General features: G+C 42.1%; 2 protein-coding genes across 2 annotated transcripts; one reads left to right on the top strand and one right to left on the bottom strand.

Annotated features, from left to right (window-relative positions):
* Window positions 1–648: 648 nt before the first annotated feature.
* Window positions 649–3,629, top strand: islr2 (immunoglobulin superfamily containing leucine-rich repeat 2; the record flags this gene model as incomplete). The annotated part of the gene is made up of 2 exons (XM_083893456.1): window positions 649–770; window positions 1,479–3,629. The coding sequence occupies exon 2, from the start codon at window positions 1,488–1,490 to the stop codon at window positions 3,627–3,629; it is 2,142 nt and encodes a 713-aa protein (XP_083749582.1). The 5' UTR covers window positions 649–770; window positions 1,479–1,487.
* Window positions 3,630–4,348: 719 nt separating this feature from the next.
* On the bottom strand, window positions 4,349–25,332 carry stra6 (signaling receptor and transporter of retinol STRA6; the record flags this gene model as incomplete). The annotated part of the gene is given in 19 exon segments (XM_083893687.1): window positions 4,349–4,397; window positions 6,139–6,179; window positions 6,182–6,351; window positions 10,732–10,869; window positions 14,094–14,257; window positions 14,352–14,453; window positions 14,596–14,713; window positions 15,419–15,552; window positions 15,966–16,041; window positions 17,245–17,407; window positions 17,616–17,677; window positions 17,778–17,857; window positions 19,154–19,224; window positions 19,828–19,953; window positions 21,311–21,477; window positions 21,837–21,970; window positions 23,225–23,307; window positions 24,184–24,250; window positions 25,262–25,332. Coding segments are annotated over 19 exon segments (2,016 nt in total).
* Window positions 25,333–26,650: the final 1,318 nt, after the last annotated feature.

The following is a 26,650-nucleotide window of genomic DNA, read 5'->3' as shown; positions in this document are numbered from 1 at the left end:
GCAATTTTAAATGAAACTGAACACGTGCATTAGAAATAACAATAGAAATGTACACACTTGTATCCACAACATAATGTGTCACAGAATTGGTGTTTTACCAGAAACATTTTTTTTTTTAGATTATTTTCAATCATTCACTGAGTTAAAATGAATAAAGTGTCACATATTGTTGCAATAACATATCTGCTATTACACATATGTTAGTTCTAATCCAGGCTGTTGCAGAAAACTGTTGCAACTGTGTGCGCCAGTGCGTTTGTAAACTATTAAATAGTGTAATTAAAGACAATGCACACAGCAGACAAACCGAATGAGGTCAAAGACTCTGGTCGGGTTATTAAATTAAACATGGGCTGCTCAATTATGAATTTTCTTTGAGGGCGGAGGACGAGCCGGAGCTTCTGTATCTTTAATAGTGAGGGGAGAGATGGGAGAGGCTGCGCGTTCACGGTTTAGTTTTCTCGCTCCACGGCGGCGTGGACGCGCAGTGGAGCCCACACTCGCTGCTGCTACTGAGGAGGAGGAGGAGGAGGGTGAAAAAAAAGAAAGAAGCGCCGCTCGTTTGCAACAGCGACTCTTCGGGAAAAAATATGTTCCCTCCACCGCCCTTGATTCACCCACGCTGCCCACGACTGCACATGTCATGTGAAAGGATCCACCACATATGAAGATTGGACTTTTTTTCCCTCCTCCTCCTATTATCGAACTTGTTTCAGAGGATTGTCAACTCCGTTTAAAAGACACAGGAATTGAAGTAATCACAAACACAGGTAAGACGATGTTTACGATCAATGAGGCGTTTAATACAGCGGAATAAAAATCTGTATTAATAAATAGATGCATTGGACACAGATCTAGGACATAAGTCATATCTGAGCTGAAGGGCAGAGTCGCAAGGACATCTGAACAAGTGCGGAAAACTGCAGTGCTGTGCAAACTGATACTGAGGGCATTGATGCATAATAATAATAATAATAATATAGTTTTAACTGTTTCGTTTAATTTAATAAAGAAAGGGGAAAAAATGGAACAAAAATGAAAGCTTTTATCGTGACGCACAGCGTCAGTTTGTCTGCACTGTGAAGTGATATTCATGTGAAAAGGCGCTCCTGCGAATATGAGACACATCATATTGTATGTGCACGCTTTGTAAAGTGCACGTGAACCAGAATAAGCAGAGGTGGTGGTTGTGCGGAAATCCAAACTTTTGCACATGATGCTTTTGTGTAATTTTATTCATCTTGTGTTGTTGTTGTTGTTGTTGTTGTTGTTTTCTGCTCTCTTTGTGTGCATTAGTTTATAACATGCATGGTTTCCACGGTGCTTTTGAAAAACACATTTTGGTTGATATGAGATTAAAAAAAAAAAAAAAAAAATGTGCATAGTGCATTCCCTGCTGCTCTAATGCACATAATGGACATGTAAACATCAGATTAAACCATATATTTGGCTAATGTCTCAGTCACTGTTACTTGCAGGTGCAGAAAATGGCGAGAAGGCTCCTGGTGCTTCTGGCTTTGTGGACGGCCGTGATTGGCATGGTGCAGTGCTGTCCAGAGCTCTGCAGCTGCCAGGATAAATTTGCCCATCAGTTTGCTGACTGTGCCTACAAGGACCTGCTGGCGGTTCCCGTGGGTCTCCCTTCCAACGTTACCACCGTGAGCCTGTCTGCCAATAAGATCAAACTACTGAAAAGCAAAAGCTTCGTGAATATCACTCAGGTGACCTCTCTGTGGCTGGCTCACAATGAAATCGTTACCATAGAGACGGACACCTTGGCTCCCCTGATTCAGCTCCGCAACCTGGACATCAGCTACAACAAAATTGTGCACTTTCCATGGGAGGATTTGCGCAACCTCACTGCCCTGCAGCTGCTGAAGATGAACAACAACGAAATGGTGACCCTTCCAAAGGACGCCTTCTCCACTCTCAAGGACCTGAGGTCGCTGCGCATCAACAATAACAAGTTCACCACCATTGTGCAGGGCACCTTCAGTGCTCTCGCCGCCATGTCCCACCTTCAGATTTACAACAACCCTTTCACGTGCTCCTGCAGCCTGGAGTGGCTGAGTGACTGGATCTCAACAACTAAGATTTCCGTCCCCGAGCCAAACTCAGTCCTGTGCGAGGCTCCGGAGAGCCTGAAGGGTACGATGGTTACGAAGATTCCCAAACTGGACTGTAGAGCCCCCACTGTCACTATCACCTACCAGCCCAACACCGAGAACACAGAGGTTAATGAGGGCGTCATGGTCGTCTTAAACTGTGAGACACAGGGGAGCCCGGCACCGCAAGTCAACTGGGAGGTGATTGCAGGAAATCAAAACTATCTCTTCCCCCTGCCAACGTCTGGAGAGATAAATGATCAGCCTATTAATGATAAAACAACCAATAACCAATTCCTCGTCTTTAGAAACGGCACTCTCATCATACCACGAATGAGTAAAAGGGAGGACGGGAATTATAGCTGCTCTGCGGTCAATGATTTAGGTAAAGCAGAGAGCAGTGTTAGAGTGGCTATGGCAGCCACCCAAAAACATAAAAGCAACTCAGTGCCGGATTCTACTCTGGACAGAATCGCTCCGTTTGGTAAGAAGCCCACAGAGTCCAAGACGAGAAACAACGTGGTCAACTGGGGCAAACCTGACGAAAAAACTAAGAACAGTCCTGACGCTTCATCGGGCAAAAGTGACGACACGGAGCAGGTCGGCACCGTTTCCAAACACCCCACGTTTGCGAGTAAGTGTGGCGTGAGAGACAGCAGTGAATACATCTCCAACCACGCCTTCAACCTGAGCCTGGACGACCTGAAGCAGTACACGTTTGATTTTGGCGTCATTGCGTTGGAAGTGTCGGAGACGGAGGCCAAAGTGCAGCTGAATCCCCTGCAGCTTCCCAGCAGCAAATCTAACCTTCACCTGAGTCAAAGTGAAAATGAGCAAACAGTGAATAAAGAGACTGTAGGTTTGTACCAGCCCTCGTCTGCTAAATCCACCCTGGACATGCTCTACCTCTGCATCAACACAGGAAGTGGACACTCTATTGTTCAGTGGTCCAACATAGAGGAGGGGGTGAATGCCTATCACTTCCACGGTTTGAAGCCTGGCACCAATTACACACTCTGTCTCACCTATGGGGGGCAGGACTGCCAAGTCCAAGTAGTCTTCACAACCAGGAAGAAGATTCCCTCCCTGCTTATCATCGTCGTCGTCAGCATTTTCCTACTGGGTCTGGCCACTGTTCCCTTACTGGGCGCCACGTGCTGCCATTTGTTATACAAGTATCAAGGGAAGACCTACAAGCTGATCATGAAGGCTCAGAATCCGGATCAGATGGAGAAACAAATGGGCGGAGATTTCGATCCCAGGGCGTCTTTTGTGGAGTCAGAGAAAACCTTCGACCCCAGCGAGTCTGGCGAGGGGGAAGGAGAGGCGGAGGGAGGGGAGGGAGACGGGGAGGGGGAGGCGGAGGGGAGCGTGGTGACCGAGTCCATCCCCGGGTCCTCGTCCAAAACCAACCCGGAGGAGTTCGAGGTGGGCTCGGAGTACAGTGACAGGTTACCTCTGGGAGCAGAGGCGGTCAACATCTCGGAGGAGATCAACGGCAACTACAAGCAGCCGAGCCGCTGAGCTGTGAGCGCCGCCGCTGACGTCTGCGGGTTTACTGTAAAATACTTTACTTTTTAATAAAGCAGGTAACTCACCCAACCACCATCACCACACGTGAATTACATTGCGCCTGATATAACCGAAGGTTGTTTTTTTTTGTTTTTTTTCTTTATGAATACTTTTTTCCTTTATTTTTTTATCACCTCACAAATACTGAGGAAGTGGATTCATGTAACATTTGTAGTCTACTGTATAAGGTTAAACCGAGTGACATGATGTTGAAGCACAAATGTGTAGTTAATCATACCTCGAGACGGACACAAAAGCGGGAAAAAAGAGTCGCTCCTTCTCTGCGGGGGACGCGCACCGGGCATCAGCGCAAAAATGTGCGTGTATTATACGGTGAAGGCGCGCGTAATCACAGACACGCGTGGCATTAGACATTTTTTTTGAATCACAGTCTTTGAGAGCACAAAAGGCAACGAGACACAAAAAAAGGTGCCATGTATTTTAACGCCATTACAATAAACATCAGGGAAAAGCACTATTTGTAATCTCTCTCTGCGTGCGCACGCGTGTGGATGTATGTGTGTGTGTGCGCGCCAGGCTGTGGATGAGCCTTTTTTAAAATCTCACACAGGCCAGCATCCTCTCAGGTGTCGAGCGCTCCGACTCCACTCAGCCGCGGCACTGAAGCAGCAGACTGACATACTATTAATGATGATATCAGCGATGATATTTTACTCATCATGGCACACAGCTGCGTCCTGCCCGATGTCCTTGCAAGTCCTAAAAAAAAACAAAAAAACCGGGACTTTTATTCTCAGCTGTATTGTTTTTTTTGACCGAATAACCCGGATTAACCCGAGTTATTTGCCAACAACACACTGTCGTTTCACGTAATGTTAAGGCTTTAAAACGTGCGATTATTCCAACCTATTGTATTATTAACGGGTGCTTGCTTTATTCTCGCCTTTTTTTTTTCTTCCAATGAACGTGTCCATGGCATGTCACGCGTATTTCCATGTGTGTTTTTGTTTCTTAGTGTAGTGTCTAGGTAACTTTAGATGTTGCTGTCGACCTGATGTGATGTAAAGCTACGTGAATTTAAATGATCGTCTTTTTTAAAATTATTATTTTTACGACTGGTAAATGAAACGAAGCTTCGACACTGAGGACGCGCGTGTGCGTCAAAAAAAACGGGCTTCACTGTCTTTGTAATCTGATGCGTAGTGAGTTTTTTTGTGAAATACGATGTAAAACGAGAAAAAAAAAACAGTGACCTTTACAGATTTTTTGATATCATTTTATGTAAGTGGAATTAATAAAAGAAATTAAACTATACAGAGTGGATTTGTCATTGATCGCTACTCCCAGGAATTAAGAGACTAATCTGGGGGAAAATATAATCCGGGTAAAATAATTCTGTAAAAACATTAGAAACTGATATACGTGTGGTTGTCGAAAAAAATAATATCTGCTCCTTTTCCTATGCGTTCTCTTTGTGTGGCGCATTACATCATTTAAGGGTGAGATAATTTAGGCCATATTTCACAATATCACAGTCTAATCTTTAAAATCCACAGTTTCAGAATGAGTGACATGTAACTGACTCTCTTCCGGTTCGTCTTTATCAAAAATGTTTTTGACACAGTCAGATCTAAATCGTGAAAACTCCTCCTCTAAAGATGAAGTCATTTTTTTCCCCCCCTCTATTTTATTTTCGGCCCTGTTCAGATCACGTGGTCGACACTGCAGTACATTAAATATATCCCATAATAATAGAACTGTAAGAAGAGTACATTTCAGTGTTATCTTGATTTATATTATCACTTAAAAGCAAAAAAAAAAAAAAAAAAAAAAAAAATGCCAGTGCACATCCAAAATATGTGATATGGCAAATATCACAAAACCAGACAGTATATAGCAGCTACACATAAAACAGAACACAAATAATCCGACAGTTCCGAATCCACAGGTTATTGTTTTAATTACGCAAAATTAAAATTCATCCACTAGATGAACACAGTTAGTTCTTTGAAGTCATGGATGGATAGTGAAAGGGTCTACATATATAAATACTGACTGCACATCCATGTGTCCAGCAGCCGTTCTGCATCATTAGCGCGATACGATAATTACCGCACGTTGGAAAACATCTGTGATTATCCCATAGATTTAAATATATAACATGATGTAAACAAAGGATTTAATGGTGAGTGTTTTTTAGTTGGGAGAGCAGATCCCCACACACACACACACACACACACGAGTCTGTGGCTCTCATACAGAAAACAGCCAGGGGGGAAAACAACAGCACAAAGTAAACACACAATCTCCACACAGACAAACAGGAAACAAAAGGCTTGTTGCACATGAGACACTGAGCTGTGGGTGCACTCAATTTTGCCAAAATGCACACACACATCTGCAGTAGGTGACGTGGGACAAATACTGTGGCTGCAGAATTCTCCCAAGAGACTTTAGAGTAAAATCCTTAATCGTCAGAGTCACATTCATGTTCAAATACTGGCAGCTGCTTCCTTGGTTGCTGGATCCTTTTGGGCACCGCGGTTCAGGCTTCCATTCAGGAAGCTCTCTGCGGTCTGACGCTGGAAGTGCTTCCTGGTACCCACCAGAGACGGGTTGTTGACCAGGGTGTAGAGCAGACGCCAGTGCCCGCGGGCTCTCTTGGCACTGGACATTTTGTAGTGTATCTTCTCCTGTTGGACCAGCTGGATCCCTGGGGACATTTCATGAGAGCCACAAAGGTATGTCACACATATACATTATTAGTCATGTGTATTCTCAAGAACAGAAACAGTTTATAAAAAAAAAAACTGTAGCAGGAATGGCCACCCAGGACCTGCTCCATACTAATGACAGCATTAGAATAGAACAGCAATCACGTTTCTAATCCTCAGAGCGTGGTTGGAGCACATTGGGCTCCCTATTAACACACATGATGTTTAAGCCCCTTGGGCTGCATGAATATGAAACAGGCTATTATAAGATAACCAGTGGAATCAGCTTCAGCTACAGAACTAATCGTTATAATACATTATTGCAGATAATGTGTTGTTCTTTACAGGCAAACAAGCAACGTCTCCTGTGCATTTGTAATTACAGTAGCCTAAGCTTTGACTGTAATGTACACAGATTCATTTGCTTTGCATGGTTTAAAACAAAATATATAGAAAAACAGTACATTCAAATATAAATGGTGTGTACTAATATAAATAAATAAAATAATTCAAAATGCAATACAATGATATCGTCATGACGATACATTTAGTACATTGCGCTTACATGGTGCTTATTTCGTGATAAATGTGCATCTGTGACGTTAGCAGGACAAATACGTGGTGGAGGTGGAGTAGAGGTCTCTCCTCCAGGACCTTCAGGTTGTTTACAGCGATGTTTAGGGCTCAAAATTGCAATTTGAAACAATGCAATTAGTAAATTGCAAAGGCTGCCCTTTCATTTGTCTGTTATCGATGGTTCTGCAGCAGAGCGCGTCAACAAAAACTGGATGTTTGCTGTCCTGACACAACACCAGAGACGACATGTGACTTCCCTACTGAAGACGATGTATAGATTACTGCTGAGGTCTGTCCTAAAAATCAAGTATTTGTTTGTCAGGCATTTCAGCCAAGAACAGAAGTGTTTTAACCCATAAACCCACTGTGTTATGATACTGCGCACAAATACTGGACATAAACAATACTGGCAACACAGATGCAACAAGGTGCTGCTTAGCTCCCTCTAATCACCACTGTGATAATAACAAGAGATATTGGGTTACTTTAAAGGTCCAGTGTCTAAAATGCGACATTTATGTAAGTGTATTATCGCTTACAAATAAAAGTGGTTTTGTTTTTTTAACCTTCAAATAAGCCAGGGTGTGCGTTTTGGATTTAGAAGTGGAAGCTTAACTGCGCAAACAAACACGACTAACATACTTTGTAGAATGTGAAGGTCACCACAGTTTAGCGCTTCACCACGAGGTTCAGTGACCAGACTTAAAGCCAATGTTTATACTTTAGGCAACTTTCTTTATCATTTCTATAATTTGTGTTGTTTCAACAACATTTATTCTACACTATAGGACTCCACTGTCTCTTGGTGACAGAGGCTCAGGTGAGCACAGGCAGCTGATGTGTTTATGACACACTGGACAGATTGGAGACCAGCAGTGCGTCTGTAAATTATTCTACAAAAACTCAATTTGCCCCTGACATATTAAATCAGCGGAGTCGAGCTTTTATTTCTTTCATGAGAGAACGAATTGTTATGATATGATTACTGTGACCCCGCGGCTGAGCGCCAAACCTCTCAAGAGAAATTAAAGCTGCCTCACTGGCTTTAATGTGGAATGTGATCGACCTTTTCAAGCAAAGGACTAACAATATCAATTTCTTTGATTATTGTGATTAAAATAATGAAATAAAATCAACAAATTGATCTGCGAAACAAATGAATTCATGTGCTGTGAAGGCCTGGCAAAGACATAGACCTAAAGCAGTGAGCAACACATACACTATCATAAACATGGTTATTCAATACCATCTTTCAATTGTTTATCTTTCTATGTTTTTGTCAAAATGTTAATGTCAATTTTTTTTTTTTTTTTAACAAACTAAGCAAACAATGTGATTTGTTGAAAGGGGAGGAGAATATATACAATAAATGTGGTAGGAAAAAACATTTAGGGAAATATCAGGGGGGACAGTAGTGCAGTATGTAAGATAAGACAATAGTGCAATAGTAGGACTAAGAATGTCCTGCTCCAGATGTTTAAAATGCTGTTGGTCAGTAAGAAGTTTGCCATGTTTTGTGATATGTTGTTTTTGAGATCTTATGTCAGAAGATGCAAGATATGAGCTGCTGTTGTCAAACGATCGCTCCAATCGTAAAAACAATGTGTGCAGTCTTTCTGGTCTTTCTTTAGCCTTCTCAACATTACTAAAGGTTGTGCCACAGGATTCAGTCGTAGGACCCACTCTTTTCACTGTTTGTGTCAATAGTGCGCAAGCACCGTCGCCCCTGTATTTGAACGTCTGCAGTCAGCTTTTGACATCATTCAGTCTCAACTGTTCCGTCTTAGATGAGCTGACAAAACCAAGATAACGTTGTTTTCTGGTAAAGAGGAAGGTGCCAGCAATTCTTCCTTTCCTTTGCATCTGCTTAGAAAACCTATCTTCAGCTTGTGGCCTCTTATGAAAACCTCCACATGACAATTGATGAAAGCTTTTCCTCTCATTTAAAAACATTGATTATCTTTTAAAGGTGACATAGAGTGGTCCTGTTGCACATAAATGTTAGTTATGGAGGTCTACTTACATATATTAACTTGTTTTTATGGTCAAAAACCTCCTAGTTGCTGTAAACTAGCCGATAGAAATCCTCTTTTCTGACAGTGTTTTTCTGCTGCAAGATTTCAGAGTGAACTTTCACCCCCAGAAGACAGAGTCTTGTGATTGGCCAGTACTATCCAGCACATCCATTCTCAGAAGTGCAGCGCCCCCCTCTGGAACGGCGGATGCACTGCTCCTCATTATCAAAACATTGTTTTAAACACTGTTTTTAACACTGTTTAAAAATAGCTTCGTCACGACTCCCCGCCGCAGTCCCTTTATGACTTTAAACCGGAGTCAGACCCAGAGTCAGAAGACACTGTTGCTCGTGAAACACCTCCACAACGGACGTTATTCTTCTTCTGCGGTTCAATGTACGCAACCGGATGTGCCCGGACTAGTGCCCGGAGCAGGACGATCGGTTGTTCAGGAGAACCGCTGCTTACGTAACTATTACGGGATTTTCAGTGATCTCGTTGAGCCCCGAGATTACAATAAAACACAACGTTCTCAGCAATGGCTGAACTGTTTGTTTCGAACCGTCAGGCTTCATAAACAAGGTAATGACGCAGATACACACCAAAAAAAACAGCGATAATAGGAACTTCCGGTCTAGTTCCGCTTTAAGGAAATTGAAAGTGAAATTAGGTTTCTTCTTCAGAAACAAAGGAGGAAGCATGTTGTTGCTGCCTCCTTCTCGTCTCTTCTCGATTATGGAGATATTGTCGACATGAATGCCTCAATGTCTTCTCTTGTTGGACGCCGTCTATCGTGCTGCACTAAGATTCATTACAGGCTGTTGGTCGCTCACACACCATTGCCCTTTGTGTTCTCTGGTCAGCAGTTTCATTTACAAATCTGTCCTCGGCCTGCTGCCCACATCTTTATCTTCCCACATGTTACATACTCAGTGCAGTCATAGCCTATGTTCCCAGGGCTTCATCACTTTTACTGTCAACTCTGTCGGCACAGAGCTTTGCAAAGAGAGATTTTGTTACTCTGCCCCCTCAACCTGGAGTCTCAAGCTGTCCAGTTTGATTCCCTTAACGGATTTTTAAAATTCTTTGAGTGTCACTGGAGAGGGCATCCTTGGGAAATTTCTCCTGCTCCTAGTATTTTAATTTGTTTATTCACTTGACACATTTCCTTATCCCTATGCCTAATGGGTTAGTGTGCTTAACCCTCAGTGCTCACGTGGCACAGATCTGTGCCACACGTGCACCCATGGTAATTTGCCATGGGAATAATACACAACTCCTTATATGGACATCCTGGGGATGTGTGTTTATAGGTCACATATTCAGGCTTTTAAAAATGTTTTTTTTTCCCATCTTGTTGTTGCTGAGTCAAAGTTATGATTCGTTTTATATATCACACGTTTAGTAGTGATATAAAGTAGCACTAATTGTGCAGAGGTCACAAAATAGACGTTTTTTCTTTTTGTTCATAAAAACTAATTTCACAAATTCAATCTTATTTGAAACATTTTAAGTACTTTTTGCTCAGGTGTGTTTAAATAGTTGGTGGATTGTTTTTTTCTGTTTTTATCTGATTACCTATAGGTTGTGCTGAACTAAGGATGTAAGACACTCTATATTGCACATTCTTATTGCATTTGTATATACTGTACATTTTAACATAGTAATATAGAAAAGCAGCAATGTAAATCTTTGTGCAGACAAAAATAAACTAAACTAAACCATGGACCGATGCATGAATTAATGAGTGTGTAGCCTACGATCTGGAGTAAGTTTTGCAGTACAGACCTTCTTCAGCATCCCTCGACCTCTGTGCACTGTTCCCCTCCTGGCTCACAGACTGGAGCAACATCCCGCAGAAGGCCTTCATCACAGGATGAGACTGGCTCACCTCAATCTTCAGATAATGAGCATAGCAGCGGTAGGCTGCAGACAGACACAGGGGGGGAAAAAGCAATAAACACATAGGACTGCACCCTATGTTGGCTTTGAGGCAATCACACATAATGGTCATACAATCTCACAGCATTTTTTTTTTTTTTCAACCACCTGCTTATCATGACAACAGACGCCTTAAATCTGCAGCCGCTTCAGAGGTGGACGAGCAATTAGAGTCCTTCGCACGGCACAGAATAGAGATATCATTTGAGAGGCAGAGAGTCGCTACCAGGCTAAAGTGGATATGATAGCGATTTCTGGCCTTTAAGTGGGATAAGTAAAAGTGCACTTGCACTTAGAAAATTGTTCCTTCTTAAGACTCCACAGCGAGAGTAAAAAACATAGTCACAGCGACGTCTACAAAGATAAAAGCACAACGTTACTACCAATGAATAATGGAGATGTCAACAGGCAAAAAAAACAACAAGAATGTGAAATAAATAAACATATCATGTAAGACAGTGACTTCCTTTTGTTATTCTGAACACATACACAATGCACCCAGAACAAATACTAAAACACTGTACATTCTTATGCTGATTTAAGCTTTTTTCAGAACAGGTTCAAGAACTTACATTCTGGTTCTCATCATTATCAAGTACCAATACCAAATACTTAATTATGCCATTACTGTATGAAAACAATACATAATAAGATGCAAACTCTGTCAAAAACTGGCCCAAAAAATCAGCTCCTTCCTTTTAGAGCTTATATATATTAATATATATATATAATTATATATATATAGTTAATATATATAGCTGTGTACCTGGCTGAAGTGAATTCTTTCAATTGATGTGACTCGCATGTGAGGTTTTTTTCAGAGCTGTGTGGACATAAAAATCCAATTGTCAACTTTCAAATCCGATTTTTCACTTCAATATGTGGTCCGTCTCGCCTATTTTTCACACGACAGCCGCGGTTCCCCAGCAAAAATATATTTAGAAAAGATCTATGGTATAATGACATTGACAATCTACTGCCAAAATTACATAAACGCTGAATCTGAATGCATAAATATTCTATTTTTCAAAACAGTTGTTTGTGGAGAAAGTGGGGGCTTCAAAGACCGGAGAACCATAATTACATCAGGTGAAGGGCAAATTCACTCTCTCTCTCTTTCTCTCTCTCTCAATCACATGATGTTTCCTGTCAGAGATAAATCAGCAGCAGCAGTCACTCTACGCACATGCCACACATCCAGGCCTTGTATCGTCTTATCTAACATATCACAAGCTTCACTGTGGCTGGAATTCTGAATGTAGCCTTTGCATGATATTCTTTCAATACTCTCTTCCATATCTCTTCATCACCTGGTTACATGCTGCCGTTTGTATGGAATCATAGTAGGTTTGCATTTTTCATTTACTCTTACACCAAAGCTGAGCCAGGAGGAGGAGGAGGAGGAGGAGGAGGAGGAGGAGGAGGAGGAGGAGGAGGTCTTCTAATGGTGCTTTTCCACTAGTGCGACTCGCCTCACCACGGCACTGCTATTTTGCTTTTCCATTAACGATAGTACCTGGTATACCTGGTACTTTTTTTTTAGCACCTGCTCAGGTGCGGTTCCAAGTGAGCTGAGCTGATTACTATTCGTGATGTTGTCAGACTGCTGTCCGTTGATTGGTCAGAGTGCCCTCGCAGAGCGAACAATGCCAAAATTGAAGGTCAGTTAAAAAGACTTAAAGGGGAAATAAGTAGTTTATAGTGCCATCTAGAGGAGAGGCTGAAATTTACAACAAAGACCTGCTGCTCTGCTCACCCCCTCCCTTCCCTGAGCGCTACGGTATCCGCAGCTGGTCAAGTGTCGTCCTCGTTGTCTTTCTCCGTGTCAGCAGATGAGGTTCGTGAGGTGAGGGAGAGGGCGGAGCTACCGCGGCCGTAGCAGACGAAGCGGAGAGAGAGGAGGCGGGACTTCCGCTACAAGTAAAGAGACGCTTGATTTGTTCTCTCGCGTTTGTCCTTACAGGCTCCGGTAGAAACATGGCGTCTCGCTGCTAACAGTGGCTATGCAACCGCGGTCCGCGGTCATGTTATTTTACATGACTTTTTGAAACACTACGAAAATGAAACAAAAACTATTATACAGCGACTAGACAATGCAGGAGCACATAATATGTATAAAAAAGTGGATTTTGTTGTATATTGTACCTTTAACAATCTTGAAAACGTGCGTTATTTCAAACAGCAAGGAAGGAAATGTCAGAAATCTCATCATTTAACAGAAGAGTCTGGTTTATTTAGCAACAGCACTGCTGAAAGCCTGCGTACACACGCTTCGACCTGCATCACAAACCCTGCCGCTGTATTTCAGTTCAGTGACTGTGTGCTCTGGTCACGGAGGAAGTACTGAACAAATCTTTTGAATTAACTGATTCTATTGATTCAGTACATAGAAACAACTGTTTTACAAGTCACTAGTTTGTATGTGTCTTGTAGCAAACTAATTCACAGCAGTTTCATGCAGCCGTGCTGTGATGATCCCTCCCCACATTGAGGAGGTACTTTATTGTAATGGAAAAACAACCAAACCACATAGAGTCGAGCCGAGGCGAGGCGGTACTATGTAGTGGAAAAGCACCATTAAGCCCAATTTATACTCCTGCGTAAAGTGCTCTGCGTAGGCTACGCAGAGTCCTCTGCGTCGACGCAGAACCTGTTGTAGAGTCTCTGCGTCGTCTCCGGCTGCACGGAATATTTTTTAAGTGTCCGTCACTCCGTCAAGGGACAACGGAGACGGCAAGAGCTGCGATTGGTCCTCAGGACAGGCCGAGCGAAGCTGCTCTGTGCCGGCTCACAGTGAGCACCGAGCGACCACAGAAGGTGGAGCTGATCCCCGCCGATAACGCCACTGCCGAACTATAAATACGTCATATCTTAACACACACAGCACATGTTTAGACTCTAAATGGCCAATTTCTCGCCTCAAATCATCTTAAAACTGCGTTCTGGGACACAGAAAAGTGAGAAACGGCCACTGTTTCAATAACAACAGTCTTTCTTCCTCGGACGCCATTGCTCACTGTAGCCAAAAGCACAACAACCTTGCGCAGCGACCCCTACTGATCGGGCGGGAAATTGCAGCGCCTATCCGTCACCACGACACAGAAGTATAAAGGCTCGAGTGGTCTACGTGGTGACGCAGACGGATAACGCATTACGCAGTCGGAGAAGTATAATGTGGCCTTTAGACAGCTTCAGAACATCTCGCTCACCTGGGTCAAACGCCTCCACATTGCGGTTAAGAAGACTGATATCTATACGCCCCAAGTGAACAATGTTGAACAAGGCTGTGATGGCCATGCGCCAGAGTGCCAGGATCACACCGATCAGAACGTTGACAGGAAACAGCAGGTAGGTGAGCAGGAACAGATTACCCCTGTTAGAGAGCATTAAACGCATCAGAGATACAGATTTGATGATGCAATTATCACTGCACGCAACATGTATCAAAAATGAAAGGTAAAAATGACCTGTTGCGTAAGTCTCGAGTGCCTGCTGTTTTTTTGATGAAGCAAAACCTGGCTGTAATATGTTGAATCAACACGGCCAAAAGAATCATCAGCCAGAAGGGCCTGAAAGGACAGAGTCAACAGTCAGACAATGAATGCAATAACATGGCAACAGAGCTCTTATGACAGGAGACAGATCTCATTGGTCATGTAGTCCTTAAATAAAGGAGGGTAACGAGAGAGAGACAGACGAGATGCTGCTTACCACATGCTCCACAGGATGTGAAAGAGAATCAGATTCTGTCTGTGCAGCACAGGTATGATGATGAGGAAGACAGCAATTAGAAGACAGAGGAAGAACACCATGGTCTGGACAATCATGCCTGCAGGGAAAGAATCACAGCTTCAAGGATTACTCTCTGACTGAGGCTGGATGTTTGTGTAGAACTCTGTGCTGCACTGTGGAGCCAAAAATAGAACTTTTTGTGGACTTCCAGTTTTCAGACCACAGAAACATGAGTGAGTCATCTTTTTTCACACTTTGGCAACAGATAGGGTCTCAAATATAAGGATTTAAATGATTAAAAAGTTGATTTTGCATAATGTGTCCACTTTCCACTGCATTTAAGTACATTTATGAAAAAACCAACCCAATTTGAACATGGAAAAGAAAACAGAAGCTTATGGATACAGGTCGTTTCAAAATGTTATATTTGGGCCCATTTTTAAAAATGGTCTTGTCAAGAGCAAAGCTGTGCATAAGAAAAACATCTATGCCATTTCAGCCAAATAATATTATGAATAGGTAATCAGAAAGAAATGTATTTTTTGCATCTTATATCTAATATAAAACACATAGAAATTAATCTGACAACATATTACATGTTAGCACATAATGTAAGAAAATAAAAAAATCTCCTCCTACACAGTCTTTGGGAATGACTGATCTATTATGTGATGTATGTGTTTAGGGGCGGCACTTTATTTATACCTGTACAAAATAAAACATATGTGACAAAAGGGGCCAATAACGTGAACCTCTTTTGAAAAAAAACAAACAAAAATAACCAATCAGTATGTCATCGTACCGACGCAGATATGAGCAGCCGTAAAGCTGGTGAATCCCATCCAGCAGACAAGTGCTGGCCGTGAAGCCCTGATACTTCTCTGGCAGTTATAAACATTATAGATATCTCCTCTGTACAGCCCCTTCAGGTTTGACCTATGAAATAAAACACACAGTAGAGAAAATAAATGTAGGACTGAGCAATACACAAACTGATTTATCACTAAACGCACAAATTAGATAGTAAATTATAGAAGCAATTTAGCCGGGATACAGACAAATGAAATTCAATACTCGACTTGGACAACAATTTATTTTAATATGACATAATTTATGGTAATGGGACAGTATTTCATGTCTTATCTTAATAACCATTTTCAGTTCTTGCAGCAGTTACCGCCGAGAGAATGCTGCTCTTTTTGTCGGGATGATTAGTACTCCATTACGTTATAATAACTCCTGTGTGCAACAGCACATTATAATGAAGCAACCAGAATTCAAATCACATTCACTATTCTAAAAAAAAACAAAAAAACAAAGCTACAATAGAAAATTGTTGTCGAACGTACCGGTGCAGAACCATAGACCGCATGAGCAAAACCAGGTTGACGATGGTAGACAGGGTCATCGCTGAGATGTAGCAAACTGCCAGGAAAATACAGCACTTTAGAGAGATACAGGTATTTTTTATGAGATTAAAAACAATGCCACAGGTGCAGCTTATATTTAGTGATATACACTTGATCAGGGGTGTCCAACATACAGTCCGCGGGCAAGAACTGGTACACCAGGGAGTCCAATCTGGCTCGCAAGATTGTGGAAATTTCACATTATGATTAGAACCTAATCATAATTTTTTTCTGAAGATTTCAGGTTATTAATTCATTTAAAGGTGAAGTAAGTAGTTTATAGTGCCATCTAGAGGAGAGGCTGAAATTTACAACAAAGACCTGCTGCTCTGCTCACCCCCTCCCTTCCCTGAGCGCTACGGTATCCTCAGCCGGTCAAATGTCGTCCTCGTCGTCTTTCTCCGTGTCAGCAGATGAGGTTCGTGAGGCGAGGGAGAGGGCGGAGCTACCGCGGCCGTAGCAGACGAAGCGGAGAGAGAGGAGGCGGGACTTCCGCTACATGTAAAGCGACGCTTGATTTGTTCTCTCGCGTTTGTCCTTACAGGCTCCGGTAGAAACATGGCGTCTCGCTGCTAACAGTGGCTATGCAACCGCGGCCCGCGACCATGTTATTTTACATGACTTTTTGAAACACTACGAAAATGAAACAACAACTATTATACAGCGACTAGACAATGCAGGAGCATAATATGTATAAAAAAGTGGATTTTGGGTTATATAAACCCATAAATACTACACATTGTCCCTTTAAAGGTCCCATATTATACCCTATTTCTCCAAGTTAAACTAGTTCCCTGGTGTCCTAATGAACATGTTTGTGACATGCTTTGGTCAAAGTACCTTAAGGATGAAGCACCACAGCAGTTCAATCACCCTGCCAAAACAGCCCTGTTCAGAACACTCTGTCTAGTAGTATCTCTCTAGTATAAATCCTGGAAGTTTGTGTAGAACTCTGTGCTGCACTGTGCAGCCAATAATTCGAACTTATCGCGGACTTCCGGTTTTCGGATACCGTTTCCCCTCGCCAGCACTCTCGCGTGTTTTACGGACAAAGCGGAGCTCCGTGAGACAACAATTACAGGAATTTAGCGCACTGTGACGCACCAGTGAGCCCACTTGAGATCAAATTTGCGCTGTTTGTGGGCCCATGAACTAAAATGAGATTGACACCCCTGCACTAGATGTCCTGTATGTTATCACACGGCCGATGTTCACTCACCCTCTACACACCACATGTAATAAACCACGATCCTGACCACCTCGTGTTTGTCTGGAGACAGAACTATCTTGAAACCGGCCAAAACGTTTGCAATGTTTTCGTCCACTCCTAAGCGGGCGATCTGGAGCGTAGGCACCACAGCTGAGATCAGGAGAAGACCCACCTGTCAGCAAACAAGAAGACAAATAAGTCATTATCAGTCATTTCTTACCGGAAAAGTTATTTTCCTGGCAATATCAATTATGCGACACTTAGCATGATGCTAAGTGTCAAAATGTACGGTCAGGTTGGTTCCAGGTACCTTCTCTACTACTACATGCATTTACAGTGCATATTTATTTATAGATTATAAAGATCAAAATGATGTTCACCTGATACAGTGTAATGCATGACACAAAAACAGATATGGCCAACTTCAGAGGGAAACGGAAAGCTGCTCCAAAAAAAAAAAGAGAAGAAAAATAAGTGTTGAGGAAAAGCGTACACGATGGAGGTGTGATGCGACATGAAAGAAACCAGAATCCAGTGTTTACCTTCCTCTGGCGTATAAATGTATGATTTAACAGCATCAATCATTCTTCGAGGGAGCGAGGGCGTTTCGGTGCTCGACGTGCTGGTGAGGTGAAAGGTAAACAAATCGTCATCAAAAAGATAGTCAAACGTGCAGTGAAAAAGAAAAAAGGAAAAATGCCTTATTTCAGCGTGCTTATTCACAGAGTCTGCTTTAAGAATACAGGGAAATATTTAGAAGACAGGAAGTGAGTGAGTTCTTAAAATGAAGTGCCAATCATTATTAACAGGAAGAGAGAACGCAATCTGTTTCCTGTAGCTCCTCTCAATGCCACCTTCAAGCAGATTGTGTCATCGAAATGAGTATTTTTTTTGCACATCACTGGCCTTCGATGAAAGTTTCTTTTATGTGTGGAATAAAGAGACAAAGGAAGGTGGGAGATTTTCACACCAACAACAGCCTGTTCTGTAGGTTAAAGGCCACATTATACTTCTCCGACTGCGTAATGCGTTATCCGTCTGCGTCACCACGTAGACCACTCGAGCCTTTATACTTCTGCGTCGTGGTTACGGATAGGCGCTGCAATTTTCCCGCCCGATCAGTAGGGGTCGCTGCGCAAGGTTGTTGTGCTTTTGGCTACAGTGAGCAATGGCGTCCGAGGGAGAAAGACTGTTGTTGTTGAAACAGTGGCCGTTTGTCACTTTTCTGTGTCCCGGAACGCAGTTTTAAGATAATTTGAGGCAAGAAATTGGCCATTTAGAGTCTAAACATGTGCTGTGTGTGTTAAGATATGACGTATTTATAGTTCGGCAGCGACAAAGTCGGCGGTATTCAGCTCCGCCCTCTGTGGACGCTCGGTGCTCACTGTGAGCCGGCACAGAGCAGCTTAGCTCGGCCTGTCCTGAGGACCAATCGCAGCTCTTGCCGTCTCCGTTGTCCCTTGACGGAGTGACGGACACTTAAAAAATATTCCGTGCAGCCGGAGACGACGCAGAGGCTCTTCGACAGGTTCTGCGTCGACGCAGAGCACTTTACGCAGGAGTATAAATTGGGCTTAAGGCTCAAAAAATGAAAACCAAAAACAAAAGCTGCTGATTGTGAATACAACATCCCTGCTCTGAGTCTTGCTTCTTTTCAATCCCAGCTACAATGTTGATAAAAGTGAGTTAGAATCACCATGAGCTGTGTTTAAACACAGAACTGGTCTGAATGAAAAACAGCAAAAAATAAAAGCATAATCTGCATAATATGCAGCTGTGGATCAGTGGTAGAGGTTCAATCCCCAGTTCTGCTAGTCTATGAGTCGGTATGAGTGAACGGGTGAATAGTAAAAACTGATTGGGTGATTATTAGGACTAGAAAAGCACTATATAAATACAGACCATTCACAAGTCTCACCTGATTTTAGCAGGCTTCTTCTTCTTGAACAGTTTCCTCACATAGTCGTTGTAGTAGCTGCTGTTTAGATCCTAAAAAAAAGAACAATCACCACATGAGGAACTAAATAATAACTGTCGAATGTTGGGGGTCACAGATGTTTCAGCGTCCACACTCTTGAACACCTTTATGCGATTAGATACCGTTTAAGTGTAAACTTAAATTAATATAATAAGGAGAGTGGGGGTAAATCAAACATCCAGCTTTGTCACACCCATTCTGAGATTATCGTCGTCGAATAAGCGCAGCATTGTGCGTCCGCCGTGAAAAAAAAACAAGGCAACCATTTCATAATCTGATCAAGAACATAACATAAACCAATTACATCAAATCTACTTAACATGATTAAGCCAGCAGCATGTGCTGTGTTGGACTTCAGATTTTCCCTCAGAATAGATTGAACGGCCACAATAAGCCCCTTAATGTGCAGCGAGTTTACAAAGGTTTCTCACAGGCACAAGGTTCAGGGGAAATTTGCATCATAGTAAGAACTCTTTTTATAAACTATTTTAGGCTCACATTCACAAAAGGTCGCTAATTAATACCGTTTATATAAACAGTCAGAACAGTTGGTGCTAACGGGGCCATTCATCCTGAAACACACAGGCTGGAAGTGCAGTAAGAACAAAACTTACCTCTGTAACGCCGTCTTTCTCATTGCTCTTAAAGCCCTTGAACAGTAGAAGTGGATACTGGAAACTAAGAAAGGCCAAGCAGGCTATTTGGGGCAGCGAGGTGAAAAGGGAGTAGTATTTGTATATCTGCAAAAGAATAAAAGACTTTAAATAACCAAAGAAGTCACAAGGAGAGCACATTGGTTTGACACGTTAAGTGGACTCTAATTACTTTTCCCCTTTTGTTGAGACTAGTGCAGTGTTTGTAGGAAGTATGTATTCACTACAAACACTGTGCAACCTCATTAGGCACAACTCAATTTTTAAAATTTTCGACTAGCATTAGCGCAGTTAGCTGTTTTTTGACTGGCCACCAACGTGGCTGACAATCTAGCCCGATGCCAATGCGAATCCTAGCCTCGCTAGCTTACCTTTGGAAACAGGTTCGCCAAGTTAGCCGCAAAGTAGTAGTATGCTAACGCGAAATAAATATGCGCTCTCGTATTGGTGAACGGACACCGACTTCGTCGTTTCAGTATAACACCGTGTTCTGCGGTGAACCGTGTGAAAATGTCTCACCCACCGCGAGGACAGCCTCTTCACTCACACCTCCAGACAGCGCAGCTGCTGCTGATGAGCCGCTGCCTGCCTGGTGTAGCGTGATAAATCAGCGAAAATCAAAATTCCTCCAAAAAAAAAATGAAAATAAAGGATGCACACCATCGGACCATGCTCAACCCATATCCAAAGTCTTATGGCGATCTGACTAACGGTCAGCGAGATATGCCTGTCACAGACAGACACACGCAACTTGCTTTATAGATAGATGACCTCATATCAGCCAAAATGTGTTAATCTTGTGTTATGTTGTGCACCGAATGCAAATATTTTATCGTGTGATTTTTCTTTTCGTTCCGTGAAAGTGTCCCTATCTGTCTACACGTCAGCTGAAATGTCCCTGTGCAGTGTGTAGTGTGTCTTCTCACAGCCAAATAAAAACACCTGAATCAGCAGATTTAAAACGAATAAGACAACCATGACACAATGTGCTATAGAGCCCCGGATGCCTCTCTCTTTTTTTTTTTCCTGTCACACTAAACTGATTAACTGTGACAAAACGTCTTAATTAAGACCAACAGACAGTGGAACTAATGATTATAAGTCGCGTGTATTCAGTGCACGGGGAAACCCGAACAATGAGGATTTGACACAAAATCTGGGACAGAGAAAGATTTAAAGCCTCATCCATATGAATCCAGCTGAAAGGCCTGATATGTTTTTTTTTAATCACATCTCATACACCTACAACAGAGCTGCTTTGTTGGGTAATCAATGGGTTTACACAGCAAAACAATGTGAGCTTTCTCTGGGAAATAATCCCCAAAAAACTCAGACAGACAAGACTCTGGATTGTTCACCAATCTGTTGCTCTATCAAAAATATAAGCTATATAAATAATTGGATCTTTTTATATTATTTTTATAAAACACTATCTTTTTCTTACCAGAGGTGTTTTGGGACAGTCGATTTTCTGCCAGACCAGAACTGAAAAGTGTGTCCATGACAAGAGGCTGCCAAGAACATAGCCAACTTTATTATGCAAGGTGCCGCATGCCAGGAGAGGGTAGTATAGCACGGGATAGTAGAAGACTCCAAGAATCACCCAGTTTTCTGCAAAGGCAACAAGTGTGTGAGCATCACAGGGGATATAACTTCTGTTTTAGGGGATTTAAATCCACACAGTGCTAAACAACTGCTATTTCCACCTCTTACTATTTGGGTATTGTGTAAAGTAGCAGGGGAACGAGTCCTCACAGTCAACACTTATGTAAGGTAATTTCAGGGAAAGGAAAAGCTTCATGTGAATCTTACTCCTGAGTTGAACAGCCAGGGGAATGAAATAATCCAATTATACAGAATGACACAATCTGTATTTAACAAAAATCACATTGATGGAAAAAAAACAACATTATTACGGCATTGCAGCTAGAGAAGATTTACAGTCAGATGAACCAAGATGACCTCCTCACGTTTGTTCTCGGTGTCTGTCGTGAAGGGGAGGGGATGTGGTGAGATGACCAGGCCCCACAGTTTGCACAAGAGCACTCCAAACACAGCTACTGCCAAGCCCTTGTGCTGAGTATGGTCCAGGAAGTTGACTGGACTGTGAAATCAAGGTATTTAGAGCACACACGTGAGCGGCCTTAGTGAGCAGAGATGATCACACTTAAAACGGAACAAGCAAGGTTTTTTGTTTAAGTCTTATCCCACACATTTCAGCTTCTATTTTAAGCCTGTTCAGCATTTTCCACAAATATGGTTGTTTTTTTCCTGTGCTAATTAAATAAAAATACTTTTTCTGCCTCAGTCCATGTCAGCGTGGCCCAGCATGCCTCGACTGTTTGCAACAGAAAAATCAATTACAGTTACAGACTGTTAATGCACGGAAGCTTCAGCATGCTTGAAAGCTGTTTTTCATTGGCACCCACCCAAAAGATGAAACTAAAGTTCTGATAACTTTGTGGTATCGCAAATTAAAGATATAGTATGTAACATTTCTGCATCAAGTAAATAAAAAAATTAAAAGACTAATGTTAAAGATGCACCTTTTGGATCAATGTAGTGATCGATGAAGTGTTTCCATTTAAGTAAAGTCAAACGAAACTTAAGGGACAGGAAATGACATCAGCAATAGAGGCTACTGGAAGCTAACAGCAGTTAGCATTTGTAAAAGTGATAATTTGCAGGCTCTAGCAGGCACATTGATGTCATATATAACATGTATCCACTGGACAGATAAATCCTCTGAGGCTGGAAGTTTGTGGAGGACTCTGTGCTGCACTGTGGAGCCAAGAATAGAACTTTTTGCGGACTTCCCGAACTTCTAGTTTTCAGTTACCGTTGCCCTCGCCAGCACTCTCGTAGGTTTTACGGACAAAGAGGAGCACCGCGAGACAACAATTCCAGGAATTTAGCGCATTGTGACGTCCCAATGAGCGCGGAAGTCAACATCACGTGTTTCATCTCCTGTACTTAGACTGAGGAGGACCACAAAAACATCTTTGTTCACACTTTGCCGACTGATAGGACCTCCAGAGACCCAAATATAAGGATTTAAATTATTAAAAACGTTGATTTTGCATAATATGGCACCTTTAAGGGAGAGAGAGGGAGAGAGAATCCTAGCAGCAGAAATTGCGTATTGTGCCTTTGCTTCGACACATTGTCAAGTTCACACTTATGCTCTCACATATTGAAATGTAACACTGTAACTGATAACTTAAAGTGTTTGCATGCTCATCTTCAAACAGAAGATTGAACAATTATCAATGGAAATGCAAGGTGCAATGTAAATACAAAGTTATATATACATATATATGTTTCTGTATGAATAGTGTCACCATGTTCAGAGCCTCACCTGAGCAAACCCGGGAGTCCTTTCTTACTGTTGTCCACCCTCGTCCGTCTGGCTAAGATTGCAAGGACCAGCATGATAACGAGCTACGAGAGGAAATGCGACAGTTAGCATGAGCGGCACAGCAGTGAGCAGCTGTGGGGCTCGCAGGGTTCAGCCGTCACGCGGCTCCTGACTAATAATGAGAGGGAAACCGAGGCCACAAAAGGCCAAACATTGGTGTCTCATTAGTGCAGCCGCATAGATGTGGTTTGAATGAATGAATGCGTGGTCACTCAGGATCACTGACCAGTGAGAGTTCAATGACCTGTCGTGACCTGTGACACACGTTTTAGGAAACACGAGGTTGGGAGGAATGCAAAAATGGTACGGACCAATTTCTTAGAATATCTAGAGGAAATTACTGTGTCAATATGGGAATCAACATAAAATCCCTTTAGAAATGCACATTAATAGGCCAATATGGAGTATAATTGACAGATTATACACTCTCAGAAATGAGGGTTCCAAAAGCGTTCTTCTACAAGGGCTGAGATTCTACCTGGAACCATTCCTGGTAGAATCAGAAAGGGTTTTTCAGAAGCAAGGGTTCTTGGTAACACCCTTATGGTTCCAGTAAGAACCATTTTGATAAAGGGAACCCTAATAAAGGGTTTTAAAGGGGTTCTTTGTAACACTAAGGGTTCCAGGTGGAACCTTTAGAAAAAGGCTCTACCTGTCACCAAAAAGGGTTCTCCTATGAGGACAAGCCGAAGAACCTTATATGGTTCTACTTAGCACTTTTATTTCTAAGAGTGTAATTGGCCTTGAGGTGATGGCTCATCTGTGCCCGTTTTGACATCTTTACATGACGCTTTATATCAAACAGGAGGTTTTGACTTGATGAACCTAACGATTGAATGACAATAGATGACAGAAAAGTGCAACACGGTGACGTTTATCCTCCAGGAGAGTGGACTTACAGATATGGCAGTGATGGATATATGGTAGAGCCTGTCATCAGCAGTAGGGTCACATGGTGGGATTATTCTAAAAAAAAAAAAAAAAAAACAGGAATAAAACTTTTATTCGTGAGGGAAAACAATCAATGTGAGGCTTTCATTCACTCAGCTGATCTCAAGTCTACGTCACTAAACCTGTCACACATCACTATCACAAACCATTTGAGGCTGGAAACTTTGGCTAAAGTCCTGCAGCAGAAGAGATTTGCATTTAAACAGATTAGCGAAAGCCTGACGCCAGAAAACAACAAATCCCCGCGTTCACGTTCCTCGAAAAATAAAGTAGCAAGAATGCCTGATCATGGGGTAATAATTATATCTGTGACATTCAGAGGAGGCCTTGTACATGAAGAAGTTTGGAGACTATTAAAGAAAAATAATGTGCTTGTGTCTGTGAGTGCAAAGATGTGTCGTTTTTTTTTCTTGTCCAAACTGTGTGAATTTATAACTTGGGAAAGAGTTTTGACGACAGGACATTTGAATGTTATGGCTGCAAAAAAAGCTTTTACAAACTTTAATTTATATTACATTCACAGAGGGTTCATTAAAACACGGCTGCTGATGATAAATGACTTATTCCGTATTTTGCAGCGACCAAACAGAGCAGTTTTACTCACAATAATTCATTGGCAACGTGGGGAGTCTTTTTTTTTTTCCTAACAAGCAAAAGCCGTCCTTGCGTGCACCCTGCTCCGTTGTGGGAAAGGGCAGTTTTTTTAACACAATTGTTTATTTTTAGAGTTTCCATAACAGCCAATCAGAACTCTCAACACATGACAATGATACGGCGTCTACTATAATATTACAAATAATAACAACAGAAACAAGATAGCGCACTGACACTGGCCTCAGTGAAGCGTGCCAAGTATCACTTGATATCTCAATGAAGTGTGCAGCTCAAAGTTGTTTTTTAATGTGATTTGGAATAACAATAATAATAATAATAATAATAATACACCTTAAACAATGAACTGATTGTCTCAAGGCAGATAATTAAAGCAGAAATAAGTATAGCTTAGAATTGAAAGCATGTACTTACTCTACTTCAGTTTGGGATGGATAAGGTTCCAGGTCTGGGTACTCGTAGTCCACGAAGGAATCCGTATCCATGGTGCTTCCTCTTCTTCAAACTTGTTCTTTAAACTTGTTTCAAAGTCTCACAATGGCGACACAGAGTTGCAGTCCCCTTCACGCGTTGTCTCCCAAGTTGTCCTCCTTTCAGGAGGTGTTTGTCGTGTCTGTGCGTTTGTCCTACTTTCTGCCTTTGCCTCTCTCTTTCCCTCTCTCACAGTCTGCACTCAGGTGCCCAGGTCCCACTGTAGAGTAATGTGACAGTGTCCTGGCTGCAGCGTGTGTTGCCTCCACCCTGCAAAGGCCCGATTTCAGCTGCAGGCTACCACCACCACACTGGGAGCCTGGGGAAGAAAGAGAGAGAGAGAGAGGGGGGGGGGGGGGGTTAGTGTGTGAGAGAGGAGGGAAAAATGTTGAGATCTGGGCAGCCAATCTGTAAGACCACCTGTGGCTCACTGGGATTACATCAACGTTTGGAGTTTTGTTACCGAACCTGTGGTCTGTGAACGTTAGGTTAGGTGTGTAAAGTTATAAAACTGTGTGTGTGTGTGTGTGTGTGTGTGTGTAACCGCAGCGACAAGGTTTCCCCCTATCAGACCCTGATAACAGGGAAATTCTCACATTGTTCCCAACTTTTCATGATTCATATGAGAAAAGGTTACAGTTCAACACAGCAGACCTCAGATCTTTTCATTTAAAAATTGGAACTTGTGTTTTAAATGACTTACCTGCATATTTAGTCAATCTATTCTAATATCTCGACAGACAAATATCAGAAATGCAGTAAGAGTCGTTGTTTGCTAAAAAACTGATCGAGATTAAACAAACACGATGAGCGATGGGAGGAAATCTATGCAGCGTAAACATGATCGGTGAGAAAGAAATGGATTAACAATAGGTGAGAAACACTGCCCGGAGGAAAGGAATTTAATCTGAGTTTCAAATCAATGGTTTCTTTTGGCAGTTCTTGAAATGCAAATAATATCTGACAACAAACAATTACTTCTCTCCAAAACCTCCCACAAAGAATACCTTTAAACTATTAGTAGGCAAATTGACAAAACAAAACAAAGACCTGTTGCACCACTGATGGATGAACAAGTTTCTCCACTTTCCATTTGGACTAGAATTGCTAGAATAATTAGTCGTTGAACTGAGCTGCAGAAAACAGATCACTTACAATGTTAATGTGTTACGAAAAAGATGTCACATATATACCCATTTCTTGATTCTTGCTGATCTAATTTTGGATTTTTGCCCTGTTGGTCAGAAAAGATATAGATATTTGATCACTGACTGTTTGTTTTAATGTTGACTGCCATTTTACTGATTATTAACATTAGCGACGGCTTTCCTT

Source organism: Microchirus variegatus, assembly GCF_963457635.1.
Source record: "Microchirus variegatus genome assembly, chromosome: 8".
Classification (NCBI taxonomy): Eukaryota; Metazoa; Chordata; class Actinopteri; order Pleuronectiformes; family Soleidae; genus Microchirus; species Microchirus variegatus.
This window is presented reverse-complemented; position numbering and strand designations above follow the sequence as displayed.